Source organism: Solanum stenotomum, chromosome 11, assembly GCF_019186545.1.
Source record: "Solanum stenotomum isolate F172 chromosome 11, ASM1918654v1, whole genome shotgun sequence".
NCBI lineage: Eukaryota > Viridiplantae > Streptophyta > Magnoliopsida > Solanales > Solanaceae > Solanum > Solanum stenotomum.
In genome coordinates this window covers 3,740,707-3,752,456 of record NC_064292.1, presented here as the reverse complement: position 1 = coordinate 3,752,456, position 11,750 = coordinate 3,740,707, and the positions used below count along the sequence as shown (strand labels likewise).

Below are 11,750 nucleotides of genomic sequence, written 5' to 3'. Positions count from 1 at the left end.
TAATCAATCGTACCAGTAGATTATGAATATCATATATCTAAATAAGAAAAAGACCACAAAGACCTTCATGAGTAGGAATGTAGGATATTACTAATACTACATTTAGAGTTTTTATTCAATTTAAACGCGTACCTAAAAAAGAATGAGATTTTTACACTTCGCAACAACTTAATAAAATCATAACAAATAACCAATACTAGCCATTGTTTAATTAGTGTGCATATAATACAATAATTATACATTATATTAATTATACACATGTAATACACTAAGAAACGGTTTTGATTGATGTGATAAGGATAGTAATCTCAAAATAAAATGCAAAATTATATGCATTTTACTATGAATACTAATTAATTTTGAAATTATTTTACCTACCAAAACCAAAACTCCAATTTGGTTAGGGGTTTAAAGCCTAAGAATCTCATTTATATGCTAAATTGTTCTTATATCACCTTCCTTTGTATTTTAGTAACCCACCTAAGTAATGAAGCCCTCTATTTAAGAAGAGTTTTTTTACCATTTTTTTTATCATAAATAAAAAGAAAAAGAGTGAGTACTCTTTTTCTATTGAAGAAAAATTTCACAAAAAAAGGCATAAAAAATTTCTTTGAATTTGCAAGAGCATTCTCTTTCAATTCTAGTGTTACATACTTGGAAAAAGGGTAATTCTAATTATTTTATTTAATTTTTATTGCTCTTAATTCATTCTCATGTTTTTTTTTAGTTCTAAAATGTTGCATCTTTTGCTCTTTTTTTCTTATTTTTTTTTATAGAAGAATTTGCTATTCATGTGTGTCAAGAATAATTTGTTTCAATTATTTTTTTTCTTCAGATTTTCTGTCATCAAATACATCGATCTGTTGCAAAAACTCGATATATACATTTTTTTTTAGAGAAATCAGAAAAAAAAACTACTCATGCCATTTGAAAATAAATAAATAAATCCACTAGCTAATGATTTTTTAATATATTTTTTTGGAGGGGTGGGTGAAATTTATTAAGTTTTAGATCTCGCATTTAAAAAAATATATATATAACAAGATTATATAGGTAAAATTGGTACAATTCGTTTATTACATCTTGCTCACCAAAATTAGATAAATAGAAAGAATTTATTTGACTAGCGTTATTTTTTATTTAATTTTTAGATATTACGATTTTCTATCAAGAGGTAAAAAAAATTACACACTAAGTTTTAGTATCAAATTATAATTTGTCTATCAAAATTCAAACAAATGGGAAAAATCCACCTAGCAAACATCTCCTTTTGAGATCTTACAAATTTCTATGAAAGGGATAATAATTTTTACACATTAATTTTCTTTTGCATGTATTCAAATTACAAATATCAAAATTAGATGATTGAAATTCCAAATTTTAATTCCTAAATTTTGAATAATAACCCCATTCATTATTTCGTTTACCAAAGTCTAGACAGATAGGATGAACTATGCCAGCTAGCTAATATTTTTTTTTATTTTTTTCGGCCACGTGGATAATTTTTTTTTTCTTTTGAACACTAACACCTGTTTTTTTTTGTTTTTTTTTTTTTTGTAATTTACAGATTTGGTGGCTTTTTAAACATGGATTTTACTACAAAAAAGATTCTCAACAATGGAAGATATATCCTATCAATAATTTCTGAATTTTTGAATGCTATCACTTACTTTATCATTCCACATTTTAATGCAAATGTTGCTACAAAGGTAGTGCAAAATAATTTTCAAAGGACATTTTTATCAAAATCCGAGTCATCAACATTACCAGCATCACCACGACTATCATCACCATCAACAACAGCAACAACAAGGAGAAGGAGGAGGACCAGGACACCATCCACATTTTCATCAACATCCGAGTCATCAAGATTAGCACCATCACCACCATCATCAGCCGCAACAACAACAACAATAAGGACAAAGACGACCAGAACACCATCCATATCTAAATCTGAGTCATCAACATTAGCAGCACCACTATCAGCAACAACAACAACTACAACGAGGACAAAGACAACCAGAACACCATTCATATGGAAATTCAAGTCATCAACATCAACACCACCATCACCACCACCATCACAACCATCAACAACAACAACAAGGGGGACACCAATTAGAACACCATCCATATTTTCATCGAAGTCCGAGTCAACATCAACTCCACCATCACCACCAGCACTACCATTATTATCACCTACAAAAGCAACAACCACAACACCATCCACATTTTCATCCTTATTTGATTCAACACCATATTCTTCTCCATGGATGTACTCAACAAGTGGCGATCTCATAGGTTCAGAGAGTGGTGTTTTCATGGCTTTGCCTAGTGAACTAGAAGAGTATGAACAACAATATCGCAACAGAAAATCCAAAACTAACATTCCTAAAAAAGGAAAACAACCTAAGAATATGAAAAAAGAATATCCACCACCAATTCCTTCTTGGAGAGGCACATTGCCTCGAGATGTACAATGGTCTCTCTCTAGACATAATGTTGATGGAAGATTAATCCTAAAAGAAGAAACCATGGAGTATTATGAGTACCTTGAAGCCACACGAGAGAATGGACGTCTCGTGTTAAAACTAATAGTTTTGAAAGGTTACAAAAAATATCATGATCAAAATGATTTTGATGACACTATTCATGAAGATGAAATCACTCGCGATGAGACTACAAATCGAATAGAGAAGAAAAGGATTCAAGAAGAGGCACAAAAGGAATCCAAGATGATTAATAGAGATATTGGAATCAAAAAGAGAAGAGGACATTACTAACAATTTTCAAATGAAGATTGAATGACTTGAAGGGGTAAAATTGTATTTTCCTTTAATGTTGTTTGCTTGGATGTATTTTTTCCTATATTTTAGGTTGTTATATGAGTAACATGTTTGGGAAGTAGAGTGATGTCATTTTTGTCATGCATTATATATAGTATAGTATTTATGTAAAAACTTGTGGCAATTTCTCTCTTTTTTGTATTTTATTTCTATGACCACTAGGTTTCGACTTAATTCATAGCTAATTATACACATGTCCCTGCATAAGTTACGATGTAAAATCCATTAGAAAATAATATATAGATTCTTACATAACTTAACACTAATTTAATAATTATTAAGTACTCGCTTTAATTTTAAAATAGTCAGACCATATACATTATAAAATTATCATGAATTATTTTGTTTCCTTATATAGCTATCCAAATTATTTTTATGACAAATTTCAATTTTCACTACTAAAAAAAAGCTCAAACAAACCTTTGAAGGTCGGTGTTGTCCTGATTTATTTTATTAAAAAATAATTAAATTTTTTATTTTTATTTTTTTGAAGGTCAATTTTTTTAGTAGTGTCCTCAAACCAAACGACGATAAAACAAAACACATATACAATTGTATAAAATGGCTATTCTTTTAGACTTTTTTGTTGTCTAATTAACGAAATTTTAGGCCAATATTAATTCTATTTTTGAACTGATAGCAAGTAATTAAATAATTTTTTGTATGTTACACGTCGCAAACATATAGAAAATTACAAAAATGAGCCACTGCAATAAAAATTATCCTACTTTTTTTTTAACCCAACTATAGAGCCTAAACATGATTGGATTAGTGAGTCCACATAAAATTAAAAAAAATGATTTGTCAAAAGTAAAATCTATAATAGAGGTGTTTGATTCAATTGGTGAAATTTCCAATGTTATGAACAACTTTATGAAACTATATAAGATCAAAACTAATGAAGGATTTAGTACTATTATAAAAGGTAACAAAGTTAAAATAAGTGAAATAGAATTTGAGAGGGAGGATTTCAATTAAAAAAAATACCTTTTACTATCTCTCAACTTTTCTTCTTACATCTTGCAAGTGTCATCATGTGAAACTTTTCACAAAAGAAATATTCTTTCTGATTGATTAATGATCCTATTTGTATGTTGATTATGAATAAATTATTCAGAAGAAGAATAAAAAGAAAGATAACAAGAAGATGATTAGCTGCAAGTTGATTGACATATCTTCTTTGGAGAAAAATGAAATCTATTGGGAAGAGTTTTTCTATTTTGCTTTTCCTCTCCTTTCCTTTTCTTTTCTTTCTGAGAGAATATAAAAGAAAAAATATTTGCGACGACAAACAAGTAATTGAAGGATAGCAAACATTAACTAGTGTTACACGTAAGTCTAACACGTTTCATCTGAAAAATTAATATTGATCTCGGAATAAGTAAATAAACGAGCAAGAGTATAAATTTGTTGATAGTTAAATGATACAAACAAATACAGTTACGTGTACCACCAAAGTAAGTTAAGGGTGTTCTATAGCAGATATTAACTAGTGTTACACGCAAGTCTAAACGTTTCATCTAAAAAATTATTATCGATCTCTGAGTAAACAAATAAATTGGCAAGTGTATAAACTTGATGATATTTGAATAATACAAACAAATACAGTTACGTGCACTGCCAAAGTAAGTTAGCAGTGTTCTTTGTTAGAGTTACGTGTACTGCCAAAGGAAATCAAATTCACATCTTGCGAACAATTGATATTGTGATGCCCCAGTTGAAGATAAGAAGTACCACATCGACAAAACACAGGAGAAATATTGAGTATATAAGTAAGCATGTCTTACAAATTTGTGACACATTTTAAAGTTGTGTGGGCCTAGACCCAAAACAGACAATACACTAGCAGGCTTGGCCGTTATAAATGGTATCAGAGCCATTCATGTGTCAGCCTTGTTGTCGATGTGGGCCAGAGTTCAACTGAGTTTAGGCAAATCCCGATTAGGCGGGGTAAACCTCAGTGCTGAGTCTAGGCAAATCCCATTCGTTGGGGCAAACCTCAGCGAGGACACTGAGTCCGTATAGGGGGTGTATGTGACGCTCCAACTTAAGATAAGAAGTACCACATCGACAAAACACAAGAGAGATGTTGAATATATAAGTAAGCAGGCCTTACCAACAAGTGACACGTTTTAAAGCCGTGCGGGCCTAGGCCCAAAGCAGACAATATCACTAGCAGGCTGAGCCGTTACAAATATGAACTCCACCCCCCCTATTCCTCCCTTCCCCGCACGTTATAGACTGGATATTTGGAGAGTGAACAATATAAAGTTGGGGACCCAACATCCAAAATAATGAATTGAGATAGATTTGACTCTAATATCAAACAAATTGAAAACAAGGGTAAAATCAATAGGCAAAGCTTTGAGAAATAAAGGATTATTTATTGCTCAATTCAAATTGCTAAAACCAAGAACACATATTTCTTTCCGAGAGAAAATACAAGGAAAATAAGTGTGACAAATATGTAATTGAAAGATAGAAAATAAATTGACATCTCTTAGCTTTCCTTCTTGCAACTTGCAAGTATCATCATGTGAAACTTTTAACAAAAGAAATATTATTTCCAACCAATCAATGATCCTTTTTGTACGCTGATTATGAATAAATCACTCTGAAAAAAGAAGAAAAGATAACTCGAAGATGATTAGCTGCAAGTTGATTGACATTTCTTCTTAGTAGAAAAATGAAATCTATTATGAAGAACTTGCTATCTTTTTCTATTTTGTCTTTCCACTTCTTTTCTTTTCTTTCAGAAAGAATATAAAAGGGAAAATATGTACGACGACAAATAAGTAATTGAAGGATAGTTTACTTTAACTAATGTTACACGCAAGTCTAAAACGTTTCATCTGAAAAGTTGATATCGATCTCTGAATAAGTAAATAAACGGGTATGTGTATAAATTTTGTTGATAACTTGATATTTGAATGTTACAAACAAATAAGTTGCGTGTACCGCTAAAGTTAAGGTTGTTCTATAGCAAACATTAACTAGTATTACACGCAAGTCTAACACGTTTCATCTGAAAAATTAATATCGACCACTTAATTAGCAAATAAACTGGCAAGTGTATAAATTTGTTGGTAGTTGAATGATACAAACTAATACAGTTGCGTGTACCACCAAAATAAGTTAAGGGGGTTCTTTGTTAGAGTTACGTGTACCACCAAAGAAAATCAAATTCTCATCTTGTGAACATATGAACTCCACCACCTCCTTTCCTCTCCCCCCTTCCCGCACGTCTAGAACTGAATATTTGGAGAGTGAACAAAATAAAATTAGGGACCCAAACATCGAAAATAATGAATTGAGATGAGTTCGATTCTGATACCAAATATATTGAAAACAAAGGTAAAATCAATAGACAAAGCTTTTAGAAAAAAATGATTTTTTTACCACTCAATTCAAATTGCTAAAACCAAGAAGACCTAGTTCTTTCCAAGAGAAGATACAAGGAAAATAAATACATCAAATACGTAATTGAAAGATAGCAAGCATTAATGTCTCGCAAAAGTTTAACACATTTCATTTAAAAAGTTAGGATTGATTTATGAATAAACAAATAAATTGACACATATATAAAATTGTTGATAATTGAATTGTAGAAACAAATATAGTTTCACATATCCCCAAAGTAAATGCTACACTAAATTAGGTATTACCTAAAGCCGTAAGATTTAGGAAAACTCTCTACTTATCTGTATGTGTGTCTATATCGTTTTAAGAAGGTATCAAAGTTTGGTTTGTCAGTAAAGCAATATATATAGCAAAGCAAATTAATCCTTTGGCACCAAAAGCATTCCTTGCATTGATGACATTGAGAATACAACAAAACTATTGTTCATTCTTGAGCTTTCTTAGTATTAATAAGTAATAAAAAGGATAACTTTGCATCAAACCTATTTAATTCCATACCTACATTTTTGTTTCCTTTTTTTGCCCCTTTGTTGGGCCAAAAACAACAAAAATAGAAACATGAAACCATATACTACCCTTTATTAAAAACTTGGACATAGAGCTAAAACAAAATAAATATTACATAATCATAAAGTCTTTGGTTTCTTAGGACCAGCTAGAACTCCTCTTAGCTCCCAATCTACATACTTTTCATTAATTTTCTCTGCATGATTGTCAAAAGTGAAATTTGTGTCAATTAGTGAAATTTCTAATGTTATGGACAACTCTAATGAAGGATTTAGTACTATTATAAAAGGTAACAAATTTAAAACAAGTGAAATAGAATTTGAGAGATTTAGTATTATCAAAAATTCAAAATTAAAACAAGTGAAACATAATTTGAGAGAGAGGATTTCATTAAAAAGATACCTTTAAATATCACTCAAACTTTTCATCTTGCAACTTGTAAGTGTCATCATGTGAAACTTTTCACAAAAGAAATATTCTTTCAAACTGATCAATGATCCTTTTTCTACACTGGTTACGAAGAAATTACTCAGAAGAAGAAAAAAAAAGAAAAACTAACACGAAGATGAATAGTTGCAAGTTGATTGGCATTTCTTCTTAGGAGAAAAATGAAATCAATTGTGAAGAACTTGTTTTCTTTTTTAATTTTGCCTTTCCTCTCCTTTTCTTTCTTTCTGAGAGAATATAAAAGGGGAATTATGCACGACGACAAACAAGTAATTGAAGGATAGTAGACATTAACTACTGTTACACGCAAGTCTAACACGTTTCATTTGAAAAATCGATATCAATCTCTCAATATGTAAATAAACGGACACCTGCATAAATTTACTGATATTTGAATGATACAAACAAATATAGTTGCGTGTACCGCTAAAACACGTTAAGAGTCTTCTATAGCATACATTAACTAGTGTTACACATAAGTCTAACACGTTTCATCTGAAAATAATAATCGATCTTTGAATAAACTGACAATTGTGTATAAAATTGTTGATGTTTGAATGATACAAACAAATACAGTTACGTGTACCGTCAAAGTAAGTTAAGGGTGTTCTGTGTTAGCGTTACACGTACCGTCAAAGAAAATAAAATTCACATCTTGTGAATGATATTGACTCCACCACCCCCCATCCCCCCCTCCCCGCACGTCTAGAACTAAAAATTCAGAGAGTGAACAATATAAAATCGGGAATTCAACACCGAAAATAATGAATTGAGATAAATTTGACTTTGATGTCAAATATATTGAAAATAAGGGTAAAATCAATAGGTAAAACTTTGAGTAAGAAAGGATTTGTTTAACTGCTCAATTCAAATTGCTAAAACCAAGAAGACCTAGCTCTTTCCGAGAGAAGATACAAGGAAAATTAGTACGAAAAATACGTAATTAAAAAATAGCAAGCATTAATATCTCACGAAAGCTTAGCACTTTTCATTTAAAAATGTTAGGATTGATCTATGAATAAACAAATAAATTGGCATATGTATAAATTGTTGATAATTGAATTGTAGAAACAAATATAGTTCCACCTCCAAAGCTAGCATTTATCTTTGAATAAACAAATGAATTGGCAAGTGTATAAAATTATTGATTTTTGAATTGTACAACTAAATATAGTTTCACATATCCCAAAGTAAATGAAACACTAAATTAGGTGTTACCCAAAGCCGCAAGATTCAAGTAAACTCTCTAGTTATTTGTATGTGTGTCTATTTTGCTTTAAGAAGGTATCCGAGCGAGAATTTAAATAAAAACCTTTCAATTTTTACTAATTCTCTTATTGTTGTGTTGTGTACTTGACAACAACAGTGAGGGCTGTGAGCGACAACTTTGTTAAGGAAACACTCAAGAGAGATCCCTTCATTTTTTTTATTACTAATTAAATTTGAATAACATCAATTGATAATGGAAAAATTATCATTATGATTATCATTAACAACACCCTCATATTTTATTTGTGAAATTTGAAATTTGATGATAATAAATTCCTTCATTTAATTTTATTTGTTCACTATATTGAAAATTAATGTCCATTTTAATTTGGCCATTTGAAAAAAATCAAGAGATAACTTGTCATTTATTTCTTAATTTTTCTTTATTATTTAAGTATAGTCATTTTCCAAAATATCGAAGCTATTGCAGTCAAAAAGTGATTAAGTAAAATTGGGATTATATCTATTGCTCTTTAAGAAGAGTGTCAAGTCAATATTAGATCAGTAAATAGCCAAAAAAAAGATTTAAATTATGGGAATTGAAAACTGGTTATTTATGAAATTTCTATTTGTGAATTCTAAAACAACATCCACTAATCACTTTTGTTGTTGTCTTTGAAATTACTGTCATAAAATTCAATTTTCATAAGTGAAACTTCAAAATTTTACATCTGCAATTTAAAACTTCATAACATCGATCAACTTTTTTACTACCACAATAATTGAAAAGTGACTATTTTGTAGTTCTCTATTTATGAATTCTAAAATAGCACTTACTTATTACTTTTATGTAATTTGTTCATAGGTTTCGAATTTCACGAGAAAAATTCTATGACAATATTTGAAGTTTTACCATGAACTCTCACCGTGCAATTGGAAACTCTACAATTATGGCTATATTTTAAATCAAAGTGGCTATATGTGATTCTCTATTTGTAGTTTTGTTCATAGGTTTCGAATTTCACAAGAAAAATTCTATGACAATATTTGAAGTTTTACCATGAACTCTCACCGTGCAGTTAGAAACTCTACAATTTTGGCTATATTTTAAATCAAGTGGCTATATGTGATTCTCTATTTGTAGTTCTGAAATAACACTTACTACTTTTATTTGATTTTATTTCATAGATTTCAAATTTCACGGGTAAAACTTTATGACAATATCCTGAAATTTCGTTATGAACTTTCATTCGGTGCAATTTGAAACTCTAGGATAGCGGCTATCTTTTTAATGAGAGGTTATTTTTCACTAATAACAACTTCTATATATAGGATATGTCTCCAACTGTAATTTGAAAATATGCAATGGCCCTTCCCGCCTTTAATGTCACTGCCGCCACCACTCCGCCATCGCTGTCGCCGCCGCTGCAACTCCCCCAGTTCCATAATAAAAACTCCGCCTCCGCCGCCACCTACCGCAGTAATAATGACTCTACAGCTTCATGGACCTCGTTAATTGCCCGTCACTGCAAAAACGGCAGTTTAATCGAGGCGGTTTCCGAGTTCACTCGCATGAGGAATTTCGGCGTTGAGCCTAACCACATTACCTTCGTTACTCTTCTCTCCGGCTGTGCTCATTTTCCTGCTCAATCTCTGTCTCTTGGCTCAGCTCTTCACGGGTATGCTCGAAAACTGGGGTTGGACACTCAGAATGTGAAAGTGGGTACTGCTGTTATCGACATGTATTCGAAGTTTGGACTTGTGGGGCTTGCGAGATTGAGTTTTGATCATATGGGTGTTAAGAATAAGGTGACTTGGAACACCATGGTTGATGGTTACATGAGAAATGGGGATTTCAAGAATGCGGCTAAGGTGTTTGATGAAATTCCTGAGAGAGATGTTATTTCCTGGACGGCTTTGGTTGGTGGATTTGTCAAGAATGGGCTTTTTGAAGAAGGTTTAGTATGGTTTCGAGAAATGCAGTTATCTGGGGTTGAGCCTGATTATGTAACGATGATTTCAGTGCTTTCGGCTTGTGCTAATTTGGGTACTCTTGGTATAAGCCTATGGTTACACCGGTTTATCCTGCGACATGAATTTAAGGACAATGTTCGTGTTAATAACTCGTTAATCGATATGTATTGTAGGTGTGGATGTGTAGAATTGGCATGTCAGGTGTTTGATAGAATGACCGAGAGAAGCTTGGTTTCGTGGAATTCAATCATTGTTGGATTAGCAGTCAATGGGCACGCGGTAGGTGCACTACAATATTTCGATTTGATGCAAAATGAAGGTTTTCAACCGGATGCAGTGACCTTTACAGGAGTTCTCACGGCATGTAGCCATGCTGGTTTAGTCGAAAAAGGGTTGAAGTATTTCAAAGCAATGAAGAGAGTTCATAGGATTACTCCTAGGATTGAACACTACGGGTGTATAGTCGACCTTTACAGTCGTGCTGGAAGACTGGAAGATGCATTAGGCATTATTAAGAATATGCCCGTGAAGCCAAATGAAGTCATATTGGGATCTATATTAGCAGCTTGTCGAAATCTTAGTGATGTTAGATTAGCTGAAAGGCTAATGCATTATATCTATGAACTGGATCCGGATGGAGATTCAAATCACGTTCTGCTTTCTAATATATATGCTGCAGTGGGAAGTTGGCGTGGAGCTAGTACCGTGAGGAAGAAAATGAAGGCGCTCGGAATTCAAAAGAAACCAGGAATTAGTTCCATTGAGATTGATGGTGTCCTTAATGAATTTGTGGCCGGAGATAGATCACATGTACATGCAGAGCAGGTTTACGCAATGCTTGAGAATTTGTCAGGTGAGTTAAAAGTGTCTGGATATGTTGAAGATGATTTTAGTGAATTATATGAATGTGGTTGATTACTTTCATTTTTGTGCAACATACACATCATTATAAAGAAGAGTAACTTATCGCTTTGGACTTAGCTGATCAGGTTATGCAGTTGAACTTGTATTTAATCATTTGAAATGTCATAAGGTTAAAAATCAAGCTTTTTTATGTGAACTACAAAGGACATACAAGGTCCTATACATGTCTTGGACTAGAATTTTTGTCTCTTCTTCCTCAACTGATTCGGAAACAACCTCTCAATATTCACAAGGTAGGGGTAAGGTTGCATACATACTACCCTTCCCAAACCCCACGACCCCACTTGTTGGACTACAATGTGTGTTTGTTGTTGTTATTGTTCCTTAACTGATTCTGTCTCTTCTCACTAGGATGTACTGTCAGAGTTTGGCTTGTCGGTAAAGGATTTCCCCGTCTGAAACATTACCGATCGACAAGCCAAA

The 11,750-nt window shown here is 32.1% G+C and overlaps 1 protein-coding gene across 1 annotated transcript; it reads left to right on the top strand.

Annotated features, from left to right (window-relative positions):
* The first annotated feature begins 9,789 nt into the window (after positions 1 to 9,789).
* LOC125844395 (pentatricopeptide repeat-containing protein At1g05750, chloroplastic) lies at positions 9,790 to 11,429 on the top strand. The gene has a single exon (XM_049523711.1). It carries the CDS (start codon positions 9,795 to 9,797, stop codon positions 11,316 to 11,318), a length of 1,524 nt encoding a protein of 507 aa, XP_049379668.1. The 5' UTR covers positions 9,790 to 9,794; the 3' UTR covers positions 11,319 to 11,429.
* The last annotated feature ends 321 nt before the right edge of the window (positions 11,430 to 11,750 follow it).

Bases quoted from the DNA above. Each gene is read 5' to 3' on its own strand.
- LOC125844395 (XM_049523711.1), top strand. From the start codon at position 9,795: ATGGCCCTTCCCGCCTTTAATGTCACTGCCGCCACCACTCCGCCATCG.